The sequence below is a fragment of the Lutjanus erythropterus genome, chromosome 16 (genome assembly GCF_056507025.1).
Source record: "Lutjanus erythropterus isolate fLutEry1 chromosome 16, fLutEry1.hap2, whole genome shotgun sequence".
NCBI lineage: Eukaryota > Metazoa > Chordata > Actinopteri > Lutjaniformes > Lutjanidae > Lutjanus > Lutjanus erythropterus.
In genome coordinates this window covers 19,336,920-19,363,296 of record NC_139332.1, presented here as the reverse complement: position 1 = coordinate 19,363,296, position 26,377 = coordinate 19,336,920, and the positions used below count along the sequence as shown (strand labels likewise).

General features: G+C 41.1%; 1 protein-coding gene across 1 annotated transcript in view; it reads right to left on the bottom strand.

Annotated features, from left to right (window-relative positions):
• Positions 1 to 24,309, bottom strand: part of tinagl1 (tubulointerstitial nephritis antigen-like 1) — a 30,656-nt gene extending 6,347 nt beyond the window's left edge. Inside the window, exons 1-10 of the mRNA XM_084738568.1 lie at positions 24,134 to 24,309; positions 19,456 to 19,766; positions 16,349 to 16,415; positions 8,685 to 8,777; positions 8,441 to 8,555; positions 6,112 to 6,238; positions 5,136 to 5,286; positions 4,845 to 5,031; positions 2,924 to 2,969; positions 1,799 to 1,922 (exon numbers count right to left, since the gene is read on the bottom strand). Of these exons, the coding sequence (XP_084594694.1) occupies positions 1,799 to 1,922; positions 2,924 to 2,969; positions 4,845 to 5,031; positions 5,136 to 5,286; positions 6,112 to 6,238; positions 8,441 to 8,555; positions 8,685 to 8,777; positions 16,349 to 16,415; positions 19,456 to 19,759 (1,214 nt within the window). The 5' untranslated portion in view covers positions 19,760 to 19,766; positions 24,134 to 24,309. The remainder of the gene's footprint in view (positions 1 to 1,798; positions 1,923 to 2,923; positions 2,970 to 4,844; positions 5,032 to 5,135; positions 5,287 to 6,111; positions 6,239 to 8,440; positions 8,556 to 8,684; positions 8,778 to 16,348; positions 16,416 to 19,455; positions 19,767 to 24,133) is intronic.
• Positions 24,310 to 26,377: the final 2,068 nt, after the last annotated feature.

Sequence of the window (26,377 nt, the reverse complement as noted above, 5' to 3'; positions counted from 1 at the left end):
TTACACAACATATATGCAAGACACGCACTTGCGATAGGCACATAAAGAGCTACTGATATGGCGGTTTTGTGTTTTGTCTTCATCAATCAGATAAAACTGCTTTTATCGAAGCACTGAGATCTCCGGTCTGGAGTTTTTAATTAGTTCTGTGAAACCCACGTTCAAGTCAGAGACACGCTCAGACACTTACGTACTGAGGTACAGTCAAACGCTCACAAACACATTCCTTAGCCCCCATTAAAGACCCATTACGAGGTAGCTGCTCATTTCTATAATTTGGAAAGTGAGACTGGTGAGCGGCAACATATCATTGTCACAACAGAAGCACTTCAAAAACACCTGGTGGACTAACGATATTTCCAAGAGAAAAGAATGTTTTAGATTTTTTTTACAGGTCAAAACCTCTCCTGGCCTCTCGCTGCCCTCCAAGCAACACATAAAAACAGCAGCAAACAACCACCTGTCTGTCCAAAGAAAGTCTACTTGATAAGTTGAGTATTTTGGGTGTAGTATGGAGAGGACAAAAAGAGAGGAAGCAGGACGGCCAGTGAGTCAGGCGGCCAGTGAGGGAGTGATGATGGAGACACCACAGAGCCAGAAGACACGCAAATGTGGCAGGAAAGCGGGCAGGATGGGGAATAATGAGAGACAGAGGGTGGGGTGGGTGGGCGCAGGTAATCCAGGTGTGTCAGCCGTCTACCTGCCTGCATATTTGTGGTCGCCGTAGTTACTAAATAGAGGCAGAAGAGGGGAGGGGGAGATAGTCTGGGACAGACGGAGGAGTGGAGCCAAGGCGTGTCTCCAAGAGCACTAGACGGGGAGGGACACTTGTTCTCACTCTCAACTGTGTGCAAACACACATGCAGATGAAGCTTTGAGTTGAGTCTGATAGCAACAGCTTCTCCATTAAAACATGATTCATTCTTAATAAACATTTTTATCTGATGAAATGGCACCTGTCGAGCATGTAGCAACAGTAAAACCAGACGCATGAAGACTTGGACAAATGCTTTCGTCCAGACCGCATTCACTTAACAAGTGAGTGCAAAGTTTCTGCAACAGTGTGAACACATGCTATCATTGTCAAAAGCCACAACCTCAAAGCCAAAGGTGTTCATGTTGATTCTAATCAAGTTTGTGCAATGAGCAAAACCACTACTTAGGGCCGTGCTATGAGTAATAGGCTACTGGAGCTGTATTACAGACACTTCCTTGTGATTCTTAAGATATATCTGTTAGCTTACAGCTAACTACCCAGCTCTAACTACATCAGCTAAATCAGCAGAATACTTTCTGGCTCTAATTACAGAGGGTATTCCTACTCACTAACACTAATGTTAGTTTCTGTTAGCTAACATTACCTTCAACCACTGTCAGCACACACTACCATTAGCTAGCTACCTTCTACTACCACTTAATACAGGTGGAAAAGTTAAAGTTTGGACTGTTATCCTAGAGTTGGAAGGGTTTGTTTAGGATTTTGGGAAGTTATGCTGGTGTAGTACTTTTCCCATCTTAAGGACATTGACTTGTTGGTTCTAACAACAGAGGCGAACTTGCCACTGTTAGCCTCTGTTAATAGAGGGAAGTTAGCCTCTAACTAGAGAGGCTAAAATCAGTGATAATTTGTTAGCACCAGACTACAGAGGCTAGGTCAGCAGGAGACTATGTTTCCATGTTTGGTTGGTTACCAAACAGTTAAGATAAGATCTTTAAGTTGGGAGACTTCTGTATTACCTTGGTTCACAAAATAAGGGGGGAAATGTTTTACCCTGTTACTGTTATACTGGAAACCTACCCAGTGATCCTGATGGAGTGTGTGCCATGTTTGCGGTATTGTGGAGGTTTGGTGAAGCTGACGTCAGTGTGTTTGTAGATCCCATTCTTGTAGACAAAGAAGTCCTCGTGGACCTCCATAATAGCTGCAAGAACAAACAAGCAGGGAGAATTAGTAGGCAGACATAACATGCACGTGCGGGTGCATACACACACACACACACACACACACACACACACACACACACACGTGCAAACACACACACACAAACAATATGACCGTGTTTTATAAAGGCTGCTGAATCAATTATGGAAGGGAAAGATAAAAATCTTAATCAAACATCAATTAATCTAAAACTAATTACCTAATTCCACCAAACAAATTCCAATTTTTCCCATGAGTCACACACACCCAGACATCAGACACTGTGTGTGTGTGTGTGTGTGTGTGTGTGTGTGTGTGTGTGTGTGTGTGTGTGTGTGTGAGAACTCTGTGTGACTTAACTATTCCAGCTCAGTGGGAATAATTCTCCGGATGTACAGCTGAGGAATTCCCTCTTACAGAGGTGTACCTGCACTACACCCAGTGTTCTCTAGCTGAGACCCTCCCTCCCTTATTAACAACTCACACACACACACACACACACACACACACATACACACATCTCTATTATGCCTTTGTGTTGGAGGGAAGCTCAAAAAGGAAACTTGACGTAAAACCAGTAAGTTTTCCTGGACTGCTAAACAATAAAACAAGAGGCTGGCACTGGCTCATAGAGAAACATGCGCGCACACACACACACACACACACACACACACACTACACATGACTCCTCTATTCAAGTGTACTTGACAATGGTCCAGATGGGCACCAGACAGAGAGGCAGGCTTGTAAAGGTCAGTTCAACCACTCTGACATGAAGGCCCATCATTTCTGACCAGGTGACTGGGGTCACAGTTGAAACCCGGGGCAAAACCATCAGGATGACAAGGTCAAACATGACATCATCCGAGGTCAGATACCCAAAACGAGGCTGTGTACTGATTTATGTATCCCCTGGGAGTGCGGTGTTGTTTTGATTTTTAAGAGACACTCACTTGGGAGCAAATGTTGACACTAAAGCGTTTCTTACAAAGTTAGTCTTACCTTGCACGGGGCCATTATCCATAATCTCCTTCATGATCTCCTTTTCCTGAGAGATGATAGAAGGAGCAATTTATAGGCAGAGGGGAAAGAGACACACAGAAAGATCATTACATGTCAGTGAAACGGAGAGGATGAAAACAACCCCCCTGGATGTTAAAAGTCAGATAACAAGATTGAGTCCAGCAGGGCCCCCCGGCCTTAATGCCTGGCTTATTGACTTCACAGGCCATCGGGAGACAGAAACAACAGGCTGTAATGATTTTCAGAGGCATTAGCCGTCATTTAGCACTGATGGATGCTGGATGATAAAACCGCATGTCGGCTGCAGCTCAGCAGTTGACTGGGAACTGGAGGAGATGCACAGCGCCACATGTAGAGACGGCTTCTGGAAACAGTTTGAGTAAATGTTACGTGATACTTTGTGCTAATAAGGAAGGGCAGAGGTGCTTTCTACATGGAGCGGACTTCAGGTCGTCCAACTTTGAAAGGGATAGTTCTCGTTATCTGTAGTGGGGTTGTATGAAGTACTTAACTATAGTAAGTGTATTACAGTAGATGGTGGTCAGCACACACATACTGCTGTGGACAAGGTCAGAAGCAAAATATATGCTTTTCTGTCTGTTATAAGCCAAATATCACTCTTTCCAAAGCCACCACACTCCCTTTGCAAAATCAGTAATTTCACTTTGCAGAACACAGGAGTTACTGGTCTACTACTGCCTCAATCACAGTGTTTGTTTGTTATTGTGTGACCTGATCAATGCAGTGGTAGACCAGCAACTTCCGTGTTCTGCGAGGTGAAATGGCTGTTTTTTCCAGTGGAGTCTTTTTGCTTTGTAGGGAGTGATAATTGGCTTATTTACCGGTATATAGCAGTTTCCCATCACAAAAGGCTGTCTGATGGCAAGCTAAAGCGGAGAAAACAACCTAAAGATACCATACACTTAAACTGATAGGTTTGTTTAGTTGGCTAAAGACATTTCTCTGTTGACTCTGTCCACAGCAGTACATTGCTTAGCTTCCTACACTGGTACTCCTGTGTCAACTGCCATCAACTATACCTAATACACTGAGTATGGATAAGCACCTCATAAGTACCTCATACAAACCCACTTCAAAACATTTGAACAATCCCTTTCAACTGTGAAATAGAAAAAAAATTCTCACAGACACTTGCAGTTGTACCTTTAATATCAACCTGTTAGATTTCATAGTTTAATTATTAACATCTCATTCACTGGTAAAATGTTAAGTAATCTCACTCTTAACAGAGCAAAGTTGTTTCTCAACTTATTGTTGTGACTAAGCATGAATAGATGTCATGTAGAACAGAGTCAAGTAATTTGATATTAGAGGGTAAACACAAAAATCTAATTGCAGATACACTTTTGAGCCTTTAAGTGACAGTAAATGATTATTATGGACGATGATGTCCAAAGCAGAGTCTGTAAATTAGTGTAATTCACTCTAGGCCTGTATATCCACTAGATTTCCAGCCAAATCTAATTACAAACAAGAATTTTATTTCTGAGTTATATTTGAATCGACCCTTGCAATCCTGAATCGAACTGTCTGGACCTTGAAAGTTGGCAAACATCACAGTTAAAAACACAACTTCCTGCCTTCATTAAGTCAGTGAAGAGTGCTGTCAAGCATTTAATCCTGTACATTCCCATGTTCATTCACAGTGAGGTCAGGTATGCATGAGGAAAGTGTGCAAAAACACATACTGTAATAAACACGTGAGAGAGATTAGAGTCTACTGCAGCACAAGGAACTCCTACCAATGTACAGTGAGCTTAAGAAAGCACTTTACTGGAGATTTTATAACATGTTGTGCTGGTCCGGTGTAGAAGTGATGGAGAATCTGTAACTATGCATGCATTTGTGCATCATGTATCTCTGTTTGTGCAGTGCTTACATTGGATGAGAGCCTGTAGGGAGGTGTGGACTGGTAGATGTCGTTCTGGTAGTTGTGTGTGTTGGGGCAGCGCTGTGTGGCCTGCCTCTTCCCCCGGCCAATCGAGCGACTCTGCATCATACAGCGGCCCACCTCAGCTGGTGTCTGCTGTGGGGGTCGGTAAGGATAACAGTCCTCTGTCACCACTCTATGAGAAGAGAGGAGAGGTGAAGAGATGTTGACATCAAGTAACTTATTACATGCGGCATTGCTTTTTGTTTGTAGTTCATATACAATTATACAAGTTTTTACCCTCTACGGCGGAGGTACCACCAAGCTCCGTCGATGCGTCCTCCAGCACAGCCTCCCTGGTTGCGTGTGTCACAAGAAATAAGATTTTGGGGAGACAGCTGAGGAGTCATGTGACCCATCGACTGGATGGAGATTCTATCTGATGCCACAGCTGGTGAGGAAGATCAGCAACATTACAAAATGTCATGTCTAGCCTTTTCAAAAAAATATGTTACTTTATTATAATTAAATCAAAGGATTTTATGATTTTATCCTCTAAACTGTGTTTATTTTGCAGGTGCTGGGTAATAAATATCTGCACAGAAAGATGAAATATTTCAGCCGCAAACCTGAGGAAGACTTTTTGCGGTCAACAGTGGTATGGTTTTGGGTTCATGTTCACTTATTTTGTTTTTCTCATATGTCTTTGTTTATGTTCTTCCTGTCTTTATCTTTTTCTTGCCTTTATCTGATTACTGATTTGTTTGACCTGTCCCTGATTAGTTCCCTGTGTATTTAGTCTCCGTGTTTCCCCGCCTTTTGCCGCCAGTTCGTCTTCATCCTACAATTCAAGCATTCTAGCCTTTGCCCTTGTGTTTCTCTGTGTTTTTGGATTCTGCTTGTTTTTTTGGAGTTTGGATTTCCTGCTTGCCTTTTTGGATTTATTTGCCTTGGATTGTTAAGACCTACGTCTGCCTTCCCTCTATAAACCTTTTTGTATTTTGATTTTGAGCACATTAAATCATTTGTACTGAATCAGCTCTGCCCGAGTCTGCATTTTGGGTCAGTCATCTTGTTTTTTGCTATCCCGCTTGACATTCACATAATAAACATTATCATATTTAAAATAAATAAATAAATAAATAAAAGTACTGGGAACAACACCTGTCCGCAACTTGTCGAGTTTTTCTTATTTCCTTTATGTCTTATAATAATATTCCTTGTAATTTGTTGCATATTAACTGCATTTATTCCATTTATGCTATTCATACTCTACCTGCAGTTGAAAAAGCCCATGATGCAGCACAGTTGCCCTGATCCAGTGGTTCATGGATCTTTCCTGGCCATTTCTCAGCTGAGTTGAAGTAGAGAGGCAGACGGTCCGTCTGTGGATCCATGTTCATCTGACAGAGAGATGTGAGAAAAACGATAAAGACCGTTATTACGGGCCCACAGCAATGAGGTCAGCAGATCTTAATTACTAATATGCTCTCACAGAGCAACCCTCATTGGGAAAATGTTAATAATTCTCAGTAAAAACAATTATTATCATAAGTGAGTGTAAAATCATTAGCCTGTTTGAATGAGGACCTACAGACCTACAGAGTAATTGTTTACACACAACAGAACACAAACTAACAGCTGCAATTAAAATACTTGTGGAAGTCTTTGTATGACAAGTTTGAATCATGAGCAGGTTACATAAGTCTTCTAATCAGCCCTGCAGTAGAAGGGACTTATTCACAGGCGATTAGGACCATTTGGCCCAGCGTCAATCTGTGACGCTGTAGAACAGACAGGAACCTTTGATCCCACTCCTCCCTGTGAAACCATGAGGCCGTTAGAGCGAAATCAAATGCGTCATCTGAACCAACTGAACCTTTCATGCATCCATCTCAGTATCACCGTGGTGATAAATCCGAATTAGGATGTGATGGAGGGTAAATATTCACTTGCAGGTGCTTCTCAGATGCCAAACATACTCCATCTATTAGTCTCCACTCGAGGTTGGATGCTCTCCTAATCTGCCAGTTATGTGTGATAACAGAGAGCACACTTCTGTATGACTGACTTCCCCTCTTTTCCTGTCTGCGCGGCATTCCTCTGACTAATGGTTAGGCATTCAAATGACCACCTGATACATAACTAAGGAATGCGCTGCTGGTCAGAGATTTGTGGCTGTGGAAGGTCAATGTCCAAACGCGCAGATACCTGAAATACCTGACCCTAAAGGTGTGATAAAAGAGGGAAAAAATGGCTGCAAGAATAATGTGTTGTGTAATAAATTCATTCATGGATTCCCAGTTTTTCCATCCATTAAACAGGAGTACACAGACAGACAGGAAAGGAAAGGAGAGATTTATGAATGGACAGCGAGGCTCTGATCTAGTTCCTGGCACAGGTAGGGACACGTTGACAGCGGAAGGAGGTGGAGGAGGAGGAGGAGGAGGAGGAGGAGATGTGAGGGTTTTGGGGGGGTGGAAGAAGTCATGGAATGCTGGGAGTGAGGATGGATGGATGAGGGGATGGATGGACATTGGTTGGGGAGGTGAAGACTCTTTATTCTCCAGGCCGCCACCATCCCCTCAATCTTTCTCTGTCTGATGTTTTGGTTCCGTCTTATGTAATCTGTCTGGGTAAAATGTAAACAAAGACTAAAGTGGATCAGAGCGGGCTGAGGTTCCAGACGGAGACGCCATCATCATCACATACCAACAAGCCACCATAATTAAGTGGAGAACGTTTTGATCAGCGCTCGCTTGTTTTGTTGTAAACCAGCATATCGCAAAACTATTGAAGGAAGTATGCAGGAGCTTTCAAAGAAGTGAAAGAACCTCAACAGAACGGTAACAATTCACTTTTTCTCTGCATTCCCACCTGTCGCTAAAACTTCCTGAACGCCTCTACCAATCCCAATATTCACCTTGGTGGCTGCAACCTCCCTATCAACAAATAAGATGACATCCCCAGTGGCTAGTGTTCAGCTGTTGTGTCGCATACATTTTTCACTCATTAAAATGTTGATTATTTTCAGTCAGACTTGGAAAACAGTCATAAGCATGCCCAGACGTTTCTGGGAGGAAACCACTGTCTCGTATGACATATGAAGACAACAGGTGCCGTAATTTGTTGAAGGAAGACTTCTTTGTTTCCGGACACAAAATGGGATTAACAACAAAAACAAAATTAAACCACACACAGAAAAACAGCTGCTTTTGTTGACATTATAGAGCTTCAGTGGGAAAAACAAATACACATGTGACACTGTGTTATTGCACATAAGATAAATATGTTTTTAAGTGGAATTTTGGGGGGAATCCCAGGGTTTAAGAGGTTACCCTCACTAGCAAGAAGTAACATGATATTCCTCCAATTCCTCTATGAAAATGTCTTCTCTCTTGCCACTTTTTAAAAGCAAGGTCAAAGGTCAGCTACAAGCTACAAGGGTTTCATGACTTGCTTCAGGGCACTGGACCGAAGACCTGTGACTTCAGAAACTTGAACACACACATATTTCTTTCTATTTTTATATTTCTTTTGACTGGTAGTTTTGGTAATTTAGTTCCTATTAACCCCCCAAAATATTAATGAAGACTGTCCCGTACCTGGATCTCATTCATGTTCATAATCGTCCTGGAGGGTCTCTGTGTACCCAGACGGAACCGGATGCCCTCATCTAGAGTCATGCCATAGAACTGACTGTAGTTAGCTGCCTTCCACCTGAAAGAATAAGATACACAAGGAGGTGTGTTTATAACCATATGTATTAAAAATCTTATTGTAGAGCATTAAATACCATCAAGTATGTGTGTTTATGTGTAGCTGTGCCCGTGTTTGTTTGTTTTTTACCCATAATTTCCTCTGTTGACAGCATGGATCATGTCAGACTCAATCAGACAGGCATTCTGCTCACACTCCCAGCGTCCTGAGGACCCACATGTACTACAGAGAACAGAAGGATAAAGAGATGAGACCATTAAAAGGCATTGGCAGCTGTCAGTGCATGAAATTAGTTCCAATTTCCATATTTTACGCTGAATCCAGTGAAGTCAGCAGCTAAAATAGACAGAGACCATGTCAGACATAGACAAATATGCAGAGGCTCAGTGGAATTCCCAAATAAGAAATTATTTGAAGGAAGAATGTCAGGAACTGCAAAAAGAACGAATGAGGGGGTGAGAAATGGAGAGAGAGGTTAAAGGAGACATTCAGCCTTTTAAGGCTGCAGAGCGCAGGTCCATTTATAGTCAGAAGGAAGCAAGGAGACTGAAGAAGTCAAGAAGATGACAGAAGAGATAAGAAGAGAACAGGATATTAATGATGATGGCAGTGTTTACTTTGGGGATACTCAAAAATAACTTGCACTGTGTGCTCTCTGATGACTCACTGTGAGGCAGGGTGTGTGTGTGTGTGTTTTGGCGTGTGTGTGTAGCCAGACCAGGGCTAGAAAAAGTATCAGGATCCTTTACTTAAGTAAAAGTACCCAAACAACAACATAAAGTAAGGACGTAAACATCCTATATTCCAAGTATTCAAGTATTATCAGCAAAACATACTTGAACCAAAAGTATTTTAGGCCCAATATTATTGGCCCGATATTGGCTTATCACAGCTATATCAGTCTGCGTTGGTATCAGCGTATCCAATATGTCCAATATGCACTGAAATGAAAACGTTTTTTAACAGAACATAACACAAATTGCTTTTATTTTTTAGCTTTAAAGGCAGCATTGTACTTATATTTGATCTTGTTTCTTAATTCAGTTTTAATATATACAAATATATTTTGCTTTAGGTGTGTTTTTATTTATAGTTATTTATGATTATTAAAAAATATCAGTGAAAATATAGGGATTGAGGGATCATTGTATAAAATCTATGTTAATATATTCATTCTACATCTTGTGTGTTACATTCTGTATAAACAATATCAACTGATCAACTGATATCAACTGAACAGAATTTTTTTTACTCCCATATCCGCATAGGCATCAACACTGCCCTCAAAAATTCAGTATTGGTCGGGCCCTACTACAATTTTATGTTATTATATGGTGTTGCAAACCATAATGAATCTATAGTAATGTGCAATTTATAAACTAATATGTGTCTGATGAAAATTTTAACCACTATAGTTGTAAAATAAATGCAGTGATGTAATACTGAATGAAGTGAAGCAGAAATATAAAATTGAAATTCTTCTGTAAAGTACAAATGCTTCAGTCTTACCAGACACAGGTGAGTCATTGTCACTGATAAGAATCACAGTTAACCTTTCACCGATACTTTTAGGTAAATTATTAAAAAAAAAAAAAATCAGCAGCTCCAGTTTCACCTGAGTCCTCTGATGAATGTCCTTGCTGATGAATTGTCAAACAGCTGTATACTCAAAACACAACATCTAGGCTACACAATATTTCATACCAGACATTTCCTAAAAGTGGCTGTCTGAACACAACAAAACACCAAAACTGTGGCCTGTGATTTCTAAATGTTATGCAATAGAATATAACGATTGCCGTGATAACGCTGTGCTTTACACTTTCAACTTTGATGTCTTTATTTGTTCTTGAGACATTCTGTAATGTTGTGCTGCTCCATAATTTCTTACAAGGAAAATACGATTTCTTGCCAAGACTGAGATAAGAAGATTAATACTGCTCTCATGCCTGTACAGTAAATATGAAGCTACTGCCAGCAACCAGTTAGCTTCGCATGAAGACTGTAAACAGCAAGCCTGGCTTTGTCCAGAGGTGACAAAATCTGCCTACCAGCACCTCTAAAGCTCACTAATTAACACATTATTGATTGTTTGTTTAATGCGGGCAAAAACCATAGCGTAACACCACGTTGTGGTGTTAGCCTGCAAGATTTTAGTCTTTATGCGAAGCTAAACTAAATGGCTGCTGGTTTTCAGCTACTAAACAGACATGAGAGAGTGACCTCATCTAAATCTTTGACAGGAAACGCACACACTAATATAAACACTGATCTTGGCTGGACTAGGTTCAGGTATTAAGTAGTTTTTAAATAAATTAGAACAGGTCTCAAGATTGATTATTTGAAAGTTTTATTTATCTTTTCTTAGTTCCTTGTTGTCTTATTGTAAAAGTTTATGTTCTCTATAAGTCAGCATAAATTGCTGTGTGTAACAGCTACAGGGTCAGCAGCTGTTTGGGGATTATCATAATAAATAATAAATGAGTTAGCGAGGGAGAAAGAATGAGGGGTGTTTCCTACCCATCAGCCACCAATTCTACTGTACATTATAACATTGTGTTTACAGAGAGGTGGGGATCCTGCCCTTGAAACACAAACACACAATGATGAAGAGGCCAAATTCCTCTTTCGTCACACTGAAACCTATAGAGTGTGTATCACCTCTCAGACTGCACTCCTCCCTGCTGGGCATCTGAGACACAAACACAATGTTCAAACACACACCCACCCACACACACACAGGCAGAGTTTAGACCAGTCTGCTCAGCCTCCCACAGAGGGACCATGATGGCTTTGATTGGAGGAAAGAGACAACGACCTTTGGCAGGAACACCTACATGCAGCTCAGTGCTAGTGGGTCAAAAACAGCAATAAATTAACACAGACACACTGACACACAGTGACAGGAGTAATGACAGCCCCATGGAGGACAGGGGGACAGAGTGTGACTGAGAATGAAATATGAAGCTGTGAGGACAGTAGGAGGCCATATTTCACATTCCTCGTCACACTCCCAATTAGAGAAAGATACCCTGAGACACCCCTGAGACCATACACATACACCATAACTGCATTACCGCTTCACCACTATACCACAGACATATGATGCCCACCGCTGATTACTCTGCTCATTACTGCCATCGCCACAAATTTTATTTTGAAGGGTGTTATTCCATTGAACAGGGACACAGCCTCTGATTGGTTAACAGACTCAACCAAAGGGGTCATGGGATTGCCAGTGGGCAACTAACAACATGCTAATAACAACAACAACTGTTGCTGGATAAATTATGGGTGGATAAATAACTACAGAAGACATTCAATGTTGGATTTATCATTATGGATTTATTTTATTATGTCTCCAAAAGAGACACTGCAGGTCAAAGTTAGATTTCAAAGCCTCTGAAAAGGAGCATTGTAAAGGTACGATCGACAGTGATGTAAACACAAACACCCGTGTGGGCATGCTATTTGCACAGCTGTTGCCTCTTTTGCACTGTTTTCTTTGCTTTTTAGGATTATTTTTTGGGATTTTGCTTTTATTATGATAGGACAGCTGAAGATAGGGGTTAGAGAGAGGGGATGACACGCAGCAAATGAGCTGCATGCAGGAATCGAACCGGCAGCCGCTGCAGAGGACTGACAGCCTCAATTCATGGTGCACACGCTCTACCAACTAAGCTATAGGGGCGCCTTCTTTTGCACCTTTTTCATCCACATATGCTGCTTGATTCGGTATAAGTATAAATTCTTCAAAACAGAAGTCTCTAAGTCTCATTATTTTGCTGAAAATGACACAAAACAGTAAAATAAAGCAAATATTTAAGAGTACAAACAGCCACCCAGAAGAGAAAACTAACCTTCAAACCACAGATATGCAGTTACAAGCAACAAAAGCACTGAGAGCTGAACGCACAGACACTTAACACACAGACTTCTCTGCTCTCTTGCCCAGACATGAGTTGAGTCTTGACTTTCCAGCGCACATCAGAAAAAACAAACAAACAAAAGTAAAACCAGAAAGGCAAACTCATTTACTGGCAGTGGGAAAAGGGTCAATCAGTCATTTTTAGCAGGTTTTCCCACATTTAAAAAACCTGCATATATGTGCTAAGTTTGGAGTAATGCTTATCACCGCATCTTTCAATTAAGTCCAATAAAACCTAATTACTTGGGCAGTTACGGTAAACCGCCATCCTGTGAAAATATGTTGCTTTTTCATCACGGTCATTCTAGCATACGCACACTTGCACACATACACACTTGGGTGTCATTTGGTGTAGTGTCTCACCACTGATCCCGCCAGATCAGTTGGAACAGAGCCTTGTTTGTGTTTGTTCAGATATGATGTATCTACACCATCTGAGAAACTCTACAACAACTTCAAAAAGTCTAAGCTGCGCTGGGCTGCTGTCCAATCTGAAGCAGAAGCAGACAGAGCAGCGCTGCGCCTAAATCAAAGCTGAGATAGTTGCTCCTTCGGGCTGTGTGAGCAGGAGACGCCATGCTTCGGATGATTTGGAGCAGATAAAGAGTTATCAGGATGCCAACTGCCAAGAGAGGAAAAGGCCTCAGCTGGAGATCCCATTAAGAAGACAAAAGACTGGCACACATATCATGATACATCTTCACACACATGCACACACAACAGTAAACAACCCAATACTTCATGCTCAGTCAGGTTGTGATGTGTTGCTGTCTGGCACTGACACAATCTGCTCTGGAGGAAAAGATAAACTTAATACTGATTGTGATACGGATGTCAAAGAGATGGTATTTCATGACTGCGTCTGCGATATTTGGCTGTTTAACTTCCTATTTTGCACACGTCAGTGGATGGTCAAGACGTGGAGGAGGTTAGATAAGAGTGTGCGGGCTCAACCTCTGCTAATGAGAGACTTCGCAGGGAAAAGGGGGACTCGAAGCGGAAGATCTGATTCTGAGAGTTGGGAGGACGCACGTTTGGGAAATTAATAAGTGGAGGGAGTAGGAGTAGGAAAAGGGAGTGTGTGTGTCCCTCTGCGCCAAAGTTGTGGTGCTGTTTTTCAAGCGTCCATGTGTATTGCCTTTAACAAGCACATGTGAGAGTGTCTGTGCAAAAGACTCTTTTGTTTAGAGGTGAAAGGGGGAGTTAGCATATAAATGCTGTTTTCTGGTGAGTTGGAACACCAGAGGCTATTTTTTACCTCGCAGTGTGTGTTTGCTCAACCTCCACATGAAGAAACACCAGCCCCGCCATTTATCAACTTCCACTCTCACATATCTACACACCCATCAGGCCCTTTAGGCCAAAGCTAATTGAGCTGCATTGATAAAAGTCATACTTCAGAGCTATCACACTGACACAGAGCAGCTACTGGAGTCAAACAGCTGCGAGGCTTAAAGCAGAGGATGTGGAGATCAGCGAGGGTCAGCGTGGTTTGAGTTAGACGTGTCAGGACAAACAGCCACAGTGTGCTCTTCTTGCATGAAAATAAATATAATACAAACGTACGAATGGATGTTAAATCAACATTTGTGTGCATGTTCACACACGTACACATGCACACAGGGTTTTTGAAGAACATCAAATGACACAGGTGTGAGAAACCACAGTGAAGTATAGGTGAGGAATTCCTTCTTCCTACCCTCACCCACTTGACTCCTATGTCTCTTTCCTCTCCACGGCCATTCAGCTTCTATAGCAAGTCAGCCAAATAGGAAAATCACTGGGGTTTCATCAGGCCACACAGAGCACTAGGGATCAAAATCTCTTGGCACCTCACGATTCAATTTAATTTTGATTCAGAGGGCTACAGTACAGAATGATTATTTTCCCCAACCTTGTCATTTCTTTGCTTCAAATAACTCTTACTGTACAATGCTAATACATATATTACTACATGGAATAAACTAGCCATGGGCATCCCTTTTCTTTCACTTAAATGCTATCATTATGTCTCTTTACTTTCCTTTGACTTATAGTGCCTCTAATTGAATTATTTCACCACAGCAATGCATTCATTGCACAATAAACACACTGGTTCATTACTTTGTTGCTTTAGGGGTATTGGGGCAGACGTTGGAAGCAGTGATACTTGTTCTTTTGCAGAAGAAATACCCTCCAGTTCTGATATAACTGATACTATCACAATATCTACGCTAACCTCTTCAGAAAACACCTTTTTTGAGATTTCCATGGACTCTTCTCGCTGTCGTCACACCTAAAACCTCGCATGTAGCTGCCAGTACTTCCTCCTACACTGACTGGCTGCACCACTTTTGGTGCGGACATAAAGCCATAACTTGCAGCCTGGCAAGATAGATTCTCGTGTGATTTTATGATCTCACAAATCCAGCTGCCTCACAAAATAATGTTGCAGCACAAGTAAATAAATACTTGTCAGTGTATTCACTCTGGAACATTTTAACAATCATATTTACGTCTCTTTAGCTTTGAGAGAGAGGCTTGACTGAGTGAATAGTAGGTGCAAAACAGTATAATCCTATTGCAGCCAATCACAGCACATAGGTGGTCTCTCAAGAAATCCTTTACCTCTCCTTGACTGCTATCATTGTCATGCAGAAAAATGACACCAACCACATGGACTCCTGCAGGGTGTGAAAGGCCAGGGAGATAAACGAGTGCTGATCTAAAATACTGTATTTACAAACTCTTAACTTCATGTCATGCTCATTATTTGAAGAGCTGCTTGTAAATCTGTCCATCAGTACAGCTGAACTGGACAAAATAATGCATAAATGTCAAGAAGATCTCACTGAAAGAGTCATAGCAACTATAATTCAACCTCGTTCTTGTGCATTAGAGGAGAAGTTTCCCCCTGAACAGTTTCAGGGGAGGCTCAGTGAGTGGAAGTGAAAAAATATGGTATCTGTTATTATATTAGTTATCAAAAAGAAAATGAATAGTCTAAATGTGTGTGATTTGGTGAAAACATAAAGTAGTTTTGGAATTTTATTGTTTTTCCCACTTTCTCAGGGTCAGAAACTCATAAATGCCTTTTGGTGTATTTGGTGTAGTCTGAAGTTATGTAAAACAGCAATATTAGGTTATCTTGGCTCAGTTGTTGAGTTTCTACGGGATCAAATAACATAACATAATAATATAATAGTAATGATCCCATAGCAATCCTTTTCCAAGCTTGTCTGAGAACAGGTCCACAGTCTCAGACTTTAAAACCCCTGCATTAGAGGATTTTTATTTACATCAAAGTAAGAACACTCTTACTTTGATGTAAATGTGACTTCTCAAAATAACTTACGAGAAAATGGACTATTATGGGAAAAGACAGGACAAACAGTGGAGGAAGTGGAGGTAGACACATTCAGTGTGTATTTAAGGATATCAAGATTTCCACTCAATACATGGATATGAAAACTGAATATTACTCAATAAAAACACCACCGACTTTATTATTAGAAACACATGCTGTGCACAAACACATTTCGTAAACTCACTGACACAATTTAATTATAATTTCAGCACAGGTCCCAGAGGTATGAAGAATGCTAAGTAAGCACTGTGTGTCAGCGTGAGTTCTGGAGGAATGTGATGCACAAGACAACTACAGTTTGTTGTAGTGGCACAATAAAAAAGTTGGGCTTTAACATTTCACACAGTATAAACACTGGATGGTTTGTGTGGAGTGTGAGAACTAGTTGATACAGAGCATATGGATGAGGTGAGGAATAATGTTTATCAAAGTTTAAGCTACTTAAGGGGACATTTAAGAGAAAGCCCAGGATTTATGAGGTTAAAGGAGAAATAGATGGAGAAAGAGGTGTTTACATACCATAAATTGCAGTTCTCTTTGTATGTTTGCCCTGTAAAGAACTTGTTTCCATTTCTTTCGCAGGTGCCTGAGAGGAGACAAAGAGGGGCAACTTAATAAATGTGGGTTTGATGTGGCCAAACAGCAATGATCCCACTTCTAATCTCAGAGAAAGCCTCATATACAGAGACAGGGACGCAGACTTACATATACAGCACTCACACTTAATATAAGACAGCCACACTGGTCAAATTCCTTTACTTGCAGCCACAATACAAAGTGTTAGCAGTAATTCCCCTGGTGTGTGCAATGTGTGTGGGTCTGTGTGCGAGTGTACACACAGAATATGTGAGGTCTAAGGAGCTCTGAGCTCCAGTAATCCAGTGTAGGAATGTGGCTTCTTTCCTGCCTTCCCAGGCTTCCTGGGCCCTCGTCATGCTTTAACCAGCTTACGCTCCTGAGATTGAGGAGGGAAAGAGCCCCTGCAGTAGCCCACACATTACATCCATAATTAAGCACCAGAAAATTATTAAGTTCCCCCAGATACTTTAAAGTATGTAAAAATACTCTGCTTTGATTAGTATTTTGCTTAATATGGTTCCCCCAAAAAACGCAAACAAAAAAAAGCAAAATGTCTCCATCTTTGAGAAATTCTGAATTTATATTCACGCTGCTTTTGCAGGGTTGACTGGTGAAAGAGCAGTGCACATCTAGAGCGCTAACATTAATGTTTCCATTCAGTAAGTATTTTCATCACGTATATATTCCACTGTATGTTACCTTTATGTCAGCATCTGGCTAAACTTTTCCTGGAAAACTATTAAAACCTGTTGATGAGATCTCAGGTCTCACTGTACAAATCACAACTTTTTTCACCGATAATATTTCATGGAGAAAATATTTTCTGGTTTCCCCCCACCTGCCCAGCTTCAAATCTCTGTAATTTAATCACAGTTTCGTGATGGACAAATAAGGCTAGCTTTAGCAGCTTACTTGTTGTTAAAGTAATTAACTGTGACCGTTAGCTGCAGTTAGCTGGCAGCAGAACTGGGCTCAGCAGTGAACACAGAAGGCCACCAGGATGAACACAGCCTCCGAGATTCACAGGGATGAAGACTTGCAGAAATATCACAAAGGTGAGTGTAGTTAGCATCTTTTATTTGTTTATGCTATTTGTTAGCTTTATAGCTCATAACTGGCAGTGTCATAGCTACACACAGCTAATGCTAACACTCTCCACTATGCACTGGAGCCTCCTGGTTTCTTTGCCTGCATTATATTAGCTTTTAAATTTGGGGCATACCAAATCTAGCTGGCCTGGATTGGCTCGAACATTTTAGGTAAGTAAACAGACCTCGCTATGACACTTTGCACAGATAGAAGTCAGTCAGTGGTGCAGTCCGCTCAGCGATGTCACAAAAATGATTCAGCAGTGACACAGCATGAATGAATTTGACCCGTCACACTGGAAATTTGAACCCTGCTTACTCACAGATTGTGAAAACTGCACTGGCTTGCTGACAGATTCACAGTGAGGTTTATCTACAGGCTGATTTACAGTGGAAGGTGTTGTCAGTGTGAGTTTCACGTGGAATTTAGGGCATGAACTGGCTGATAGTTTACAGTGCGAGTGGGTTTCCTGGTCTGTGGTGTGAGGCCCAGAGCTGATAGTGTGATTTATGACTGAGGCCCTCTGATACCCATCATCCCACCTCACAGCTGTCTCACACACAACTCAGTTTCTGTGTGACAAGTTACACATTGACAGAGAAGGAATTTATATGAGGGAATTCTGTTGAACTTTAAGTATAATAGGCTGACATCATACTTTTTATATATATATATTTTCCAATAAGCAAAAACTCTACACCAACTTTGAAAGTCAGCCGAATAAAGCACTGACTTATGGGCTACATGAATCTGTGACTGCAGGGCAGCGATAAGAAAAAGGACCTATTGTAAATGTCTGTCACCTCCTTCCTTTTGAAGCGCCGCAGGTTTCCTCCAGGCTGTCTGACTGTGTGAGTGTGTGCGTTTGTGCCCTTAAACGTGCATCGGTGTGTGTCCCACCTCGTGATTCCCCTACCTTGTCGTCCGGAGAACACATACCTGCACCGACCCCCTCCCGGGTCCCCATCTTGCACCCCTTGTCTGTCTCTCTCTTCCTCCACATAGCCCACATTCCTGCTCCTGACCTCCATTCATCCCTCCATCCACCCCTCCACCCTCCTCCCTCTGTCTGTGTTAATAAGAAGTCTACTGTTCCCTGCACTGTTCACTTCTTAGGTAGGCCTCTGCTGCTGCTGTCGCTGGTAAATTTTACACCTCCACTTTAAGACAATGGTGCTATAACTGTGTGGGGAGAATTTACTCAGTAAAATACCCATATGGAAAAGGAAAAATGTATACAAATTTTGCAGCCAGCAGTTAACTTTTTATGTGTTGTACATCTGATAAGACTCTCTTACTATGATTACTCATGAAAGTGGACACTGCATTTCTTTCCTACAATAATTATAATAATTAAGTATGAATGAAGTAAACCTTATGTATGTTGTCTAAAAGTAAAGTGCAATGGCAAATTATGTTGTATGTAATCATACAAAAATGACAAAACAGCTGTTCATATCAGTGGACTAATTTGCCAAATTTTGCCACATCTTTAGACAGCGGTGCAGACATCAACAGGCTGAGGGACCTTTAAATTCCTTGAAAACTAGTTCCTGTGACTAAAAGTACTTTGGGTGGAAATATGGCTACACCTGTATTGTAGTATGACTTGCCTGGGCCTGAAAGTGGCTATATTTTCATAACTTTCTTATGTTGCAAAAATATACTACAGTATTCAGAGATACTGGGGGAGATTCAGCTCCTGTAACCACTCAAATCATTTTCATACAGTCCCTTATCTTAAGCATGGTTCTTTCACGTGAGTTTAAAAAAAGCAGATATTTGATAGTAATTCATTTCCAGGTGTTGTGCTGCTTTGCACTGCACAGAGTCTGTCAGCAGAATTCTGGGCTGCCCTCTGACCGAGCTTAACCAACTACGACAGGACCACACACACTCCTACAAGAAATACTGATGTACACACAAACACATTTACACTTTGTGCACCCTTTACTTACCAATGTAAGGTGGCTCCACACCTAGACAGTGACCCCAGAAGTCAGGGCAGCAGTCAGAGACGGTGCGGTTGCAGAACAGGTCGCAGTAGCAGATGGTGTCCAGGTAGGGAACCGTGCACAGGTCGTCTCTGCCAGGGCAGCAGCCTCCTCTCCTCTGGCAGTAGGAGCCAAACGGGTCCCTGATGCCGCCAATATGGAGTGGACTGGCAAGCTCCCTCTTGGTCCGCCTGGCCAGGATTCTGTCTGCAGTGCTCTCTGCCACCACCAGGAGCAGCACCGGCACAACCAACAGGAGGATCTTCATGATAAATCTGAGGAAGGAAGGGGACAGGAAATACGATGTTTAGGTAAAGGTATATAATCAATCCTTATTCTTGCAATGGACTCTTATATGATGAAGTACAGGTTGGCCTACTTTTCCCAAGAGAAGACACACTTCTTCACACTCGACAGGAAAAGAGGTGAAGAGGTTGCCCTTTGAGCAGCATAATTGGCATATGACTGCTGCCAACACACTGTCCCACTGTGTAATTCACACACACACAGACACACACACACTGATGCATATACACATTTAGTAGAGCACATACTGCACACACACACACACACACACACACAAAAGATACATTTAAACAGAGCTGGCAGCAAGGGGTCCAAATAGAAACCCACATGATCCTTGGAGATCATCGGCTTATTTTTTTTTTCCAACTTTTCCTTTTAAGCTTCCAACACAAACAGAAGCTCGATATGAAAATACACTCAGGAGGAAAGTGATGGAAAATAAGTGTGCAAAGGTAGAAATGCAGAGGTCTGTAACATGTTGAACGATGTTCAGTATGATGGGGTCACTTCAGGCCATCTTTTTCTACTCTCAGTCCTCCATGTGACCCCACTGAATATGAATGCCAATCCCATATTTTACTATATATTTCCTTGATAAGCACTGGTATTGAGTCTCTTGCACTGTACTTATTTTCTCCAATGAAGCACTGTTTGCATTGCAGTGACATATAAAGTCATCTGCACTATAATAACCCTGTAATTAAGCATTTTACTTTATCTAAGAAGGACCTGCCAGTGCAGTTATTATAACAAGGGAGGGGACATTACCATCTGAGATTAGCATGCTGTCTTAGTGACGGAAATAAAGTAATGCCCTGCTGTCAAAGTGCATCTGTCACACATGAGGAAATTGTCTGGTTGCACAGACAAAGCCCACATCCAGTATTAATGGACCTGATACACGGTAAAGTTTATCTAAATGCCATGCTTGGTCATGGTACTGCAACAGGGCTGGCAGAGGGACGCCATAAACATACAGAAAATGTCTGTTTAACTAATACACACACAATCACAGCTGGAGACTCAACAAACTCACAATAAGTGTTTCAGCAAGAGAATATATGCGTGGCATAATCAAAGAAAATCAGCGTTTTGAGTTAAAAGTCAACCAATTATCAGCCTGGCAATTATTGGCTTGGATAGTCAGCATTTTCACTATTAATGAAACTGCTGTTCAAATATATTAATTAACAAATGTGCTACTTTGGTTCGGATGCAGCCACCTCTCTCTGTCAACAGTCCAGCCTGTTTCTGTTCAACGACCCGCCCACAGCCTTATCTGACTGTTAATTTGGAAACATATCAGTTGATCCCCACTTTGACTGATCAGAGAAATTAAAAATCAAAGTGTTAATCAATCTGGGTCTGAACAACAATATACGAATAAATTTACAGACTGCTGTTAAAGGAACTTTCCACCACTGGTGTCACTTATATATGGGACACTGTAATGAATTTAGATTTTTTTGTAAATGACTTAAATGCAATAAAGTACATTTCCATATGGTCACAGTGTCTGTGATATAGTTCCTTCGCTGATTTTAATTGTTACACTAATTATTCCCTAGTATGGGTATATATGCATACAACAATGGCCAGGTTTTGCAATCCTCAGCTCTCCCTCTTCACAAAGGAACCACCCATATGTACTGTACACTTGTTTGTGTGTGTGTGGATGTGTATGTATTGGTCTCAGGTTACTGGATGGGTGAGTCTATGCAAGGCCAGACAAAGACGAGGGGTTGGCCCGCTGCTTACATAAATAGCATCATTAATTAACCAATCAGATCTCACAGCACAATGGACACTCTGCACATAAAGGGGGCTCCGGAAAAGATCTTTGCTGTGCTGTTTTCTGCATGACTGTGCCTTTAGTTGAAACACACACACACACACTCACACACCCCCACACACCAGCATATGGCAGCATGGGATGGGCAGGTCTCCTCCTTTACACAAGTGTTTTGTTGTGGCAGACTCTGAGCAGCAGAGCAATAAAACACCCACCAGTCTGCTCAGCGAGCGTCTCAGGCCTGCAGGTCAAACTAAAAAAAACACAAGTACTAATTGTAGTGCTGCCACCTGGCAATAAATTAATCAGTAAGTTCCCTCTACAGAGCAACTTAGTTCTTGTTGAGTAACTAAAACAAAAATGTAGGATAATATTCCATTGTGTTGGATAAAGTTCTCAGCTGAAGTGAGACAATATTGATTATTTTAGTCAATGAGTCAAAACTATTTTGTAAAACTCAATTTTTCAAGCATATCAACAAAATTAAGCAAATAATAATCAGTTTAAGATGAACAGTAATAGTTAGTAGAGCTTTCAGCGCATAAAACAATGACGCCTCAGCTCCTTTAGTCTTATGAAACACAGAGTGTCACACAGGCTGCCATATGGCTCATCAGGGCTGCAGACAGCTGTAACCAGGCTACTGATCCCACACTGCAGACGCAGGACAGATGAACCCACACACACACACACACACACACACACACACACACACACACACACACACACACACACACACACACACACACAGACTCAGACACACACACACAGACTCGGACACATATAATATACATACAGTAGAAAAAGTAACTGGACCTTCATCACAGCTTCAGGACCATGTTCATGACCCAAACCTCTCAGCAAACACAGCAACACTGAGAAATTTCTAATGCTATAAAAAAGTCTTTCTATATTAAAGGACCACTTCACCCAAATTACAACAACTCTTTGTGGTTTCCAGCCATGCAATTAATTTTGTATTTTTCCAGGGCTTAATATATTTGTCTCTATCAGCCACAAGCCAAATTCTGGTAAAATATGCAAGACGTGATAATGCACCAAAATCAATGTGAATACACTGAAACTACTTTAAACTAGGGATATAAAAATATATTGAATATCACAACATCACAACAAAGTGAAGTCTCAATACTGTACTGGACTGTAACAATATCTACTGTGATATTACATGGTTAATTATTTTATTTTATTTGAGTTTAGTTCATAAAAGGACTGCTGCTAACTGCTGCATTGTTTTTGTTTTGCAATCATACATACATAAATCAAACATTAATTTTAAACAATTTTAGATGAACAAATCAGATCAGCATCAGATGTATTATATAATAAAGGACTGTTTTTCAGTTTGTCATTTTTCTTTGTTCTTTCATATCATGATAATATACTGTTATGGACTTTTTATTGTAGTATTGAGTTTTTGGTATTATACAACTACTTTCTACAGAACAAACTTTTAACACCATACTGAACATCTTAAATGTATTTTTTTTCAATTGAGGTAGAATTATCAGTGACAGCATTGAAAATCAAAATTATCTTCATTCTTTATTCGGATCCCCATTAGCTTCTGCAACAGCGGTTGGTAATTTTTCTGGTGTCCAAATACAGTTACAAATAATATATTACAAAGTCTGGCAGCACACAAACATAACAAAAGTTTTCAAACAAATACTGACTCCAGTCAGTCTGGCCCAAATCTACATGTTAAAAGTGGAAGGAATCCCAAAAATCTGAAAACTTAAACAATGCATGTACAGAAGTTATCCCATATAACAACAACAACGTAAAATATTATTCCTGTTTCTTGGTCTCTGTTTTTAGTTTTTCTATCTAAAGTAAAGTATCTGCATGGCTACTATAACTGAAAACATACATTACTTTTTGATTTGGTTGAATTAAACCTTTAAATTCCCTGCTTACACATGTCCTATGACTGCACTCTATTACTCTCCTTTACACAGCTGAACTCTGAGACATCACTGCACCAACCACCAGATAATTCAGACATAATATATCTGCATAAAAAACCCTTTCAGCTCTGTGTTCCACCGCCTTGCTCTGTTCCTTGCTCAAGGTAGAGGTGGAGAACAGAGAACAGTTATAATACCATACAGGTGTTCAATGAGACAACAGGTGAGTGATGGGATAACTGGTCGCGGTGTATTATCAGTCTCATTGTGAAGCAGCCTCACTGAACTCAACAACCTTTTGAAAAAAAAAAATCACAACTTGCGCTCCTATTAATAAAATCTTGAATATTGTGTCCTTACAACCCCACACCCTGAAGGTAAATATGTCACAACAGTAACCGTGTCCTTGACTAAATAAAGCAAAGTGCAGAAGAATCCGTTCTAATGTCACAAAATAATGATTAACAAATAAATCAAATGAGCTTAAAAGTTTCCAGAAAGTTATTTTGGGTAACATGAGATCAGGCTATGACGTTCAGCCTGCACCTGCCTGGCATAAAAGAGAGCTGCTGCTGTTCAAGAGTGAAGAAAACACAAAAGAAACTGCTGTTACCTTTAGTTAAAGAGAGAGAAATCCTGGTTTTGTAATCCGATAGAAAACTTTATTGCCGCGTTGCTCAAGAAGTCATTCACAGGTAGAGAAGGTTTGGTTAAAAGGTCAGTTTCCTCTTTCCTCTCTGTTCCTCACTCTCTCTCACAGGATCTGCCCTGTCAGTCTGTCTTCTCTATATACAGGCAGTCAGTGAGGACAAACCACTCCCCCACCCCTTCACGCTCTGCCCTGTCCCCTGCTTCACTGCCTCCTGCTCAAATCTCTGCTCTCTCCCTCCCTCTCTGCCTCTCTCGCGCACATTTCTTTCCCTTTGACTCCCACAGGTTTGCTATCTCTTCATGCCTTCCCTCTCCTTATCAGACTGGAACCGTCCATCTGAAAGTGCACTCAGACACATCTATACTTGCTCTGCTGCTTCTTCTGTTCTCTTCCCACTGTCACTTTCACCAACAGCGGTTTCCCCTCCACTATCTGTGTTTTTTCCCTGCAGGGTCAAATCTATTTGTCCCTCTGTGGTAGTTGGACACACTGCTGAGTGCCGCTGACCTCCTGTCCACCATCTAGTGGTCACAGGCTGCATGTTTCCTCCTCAGGACAGCCTGAGGAGGACCTCCCAGCTTCTAGAAGAGGTAAACTAGGTTCTGGAGGCGGACTTTTGGCTGCTGTTTTAGGGAGGCCAAATACTCTGAATGTACAAAATATTACGGATGTTTTCTGTCTGCATGATGCACGTGTCAGTCGTCTTAAAACTGTTTTCATCATTTGTCTCTATTTTGCAACATCTCCTCCTCTCCAACGTTAAAGGGATAGTTTGTATTATTTGATGTGGGTTAGTATGAAGTACAATAATCAGAGTATTAGCTACAATCAGTATAGTCCGAGTATGGAGACACAGACAGAGGCACCTGTACCGAAGCTAAGCAATTTAATTCTGTGGACAGGGTCAGCAGCAAAAGGTATTTTAGCCACCTAAAAAGAGATATACCTAAAAAAAAATCTAAATCAGTTTAAGCATATGATATTTACAATATCTTTATAGCCTCACTTTTCATCCAGACGGCCTTCTCCAATGGGAAAGTGCCCTTATATAAGCCAAATATCACTCTCTCCAAACCAACCAAACTCCATGGATGAAATTACTAATTTTACCTCGCAGATCACAGGAGTTGCTGATCTACCACTGCCTCCATCTGTTCATTCATTGTGTGACTTTGGTGTTTTAAAAGGATACTTCAGATTCACCAAAGTCACATAATCACAAAAGCAAACAAACAGATCAAAGCAGCAGCAGACCATTTGATTTAAAACAATTGATTTTACCTATGGAGTTTGGTTGGTTTGGAGAGAGAGCAATATTTGGCTTCTGTAACAGTGGAAACAGCCGTCTGACACAAAAGCAAAGGGGTGAAAACATACTGTGCACTTAAATTGATCTCAGTTTTGTTCGGTGGGCCTTTTGCTCAGTGGATAAAATGCCTTTCATTGCTGGCAGCAGTAGGCCTACATTGCTGTGCCCCTCTCTGCTTCTCCTAACTGGTGATGTCACCATCTACTGTAGCTGTACTTTGCCATACAACCCCACTTCAAATTACCTGAACTATCCCTTTAATAGATTGAGCCAATCCATAAAGGATGAAGGCTTCTTTGATTTGCCAAATCAGTGAAGGCTTTCTGCAGTTTACTGCATGAATTAAGTAATTAACCCTCTCATGTTCAGTCTGCTGGAGAGATGGCTTCATCATATTTGATGCAAAATTAAAGATCTGTAATTTCCAAAACTGTTGCTCAAAGTATGTATGATTTGTCTCTGCTTTTTTGTATTTTCTGGATAACAATGATCTTTAACTGACACGGTGGTCCCAAAAGACACAGCTGTGCCTTAGACCCCCCTTTGGGTTGATCAATAAGGCTGAATCAATGGGGGGGTGGCTGTGGAGGGCAGAGCTCCCCAAAAATCCTTTCAGGACAAAAGAGAACACAAAGGTACACAAATGTCAGTATGTTGAATCTGCACGGCACAAATAGCACTTGTAGAATATTTACAGAAAATGGTCAGCTTCTTCATGTTGACTGATCATTAATCTGTGACAGAAACAAGAAAATATAGATAAATGAATTCAGAAATAGGTAAAGCAAACAAATAATGATATATCAGACAGTTTCAAACATCCAGACAAACATTTTCAGTCCATTGCGGCTGCAAAAATCCACTGTAAATGAGTCTTCGGGTGGTGGTGTGGACTT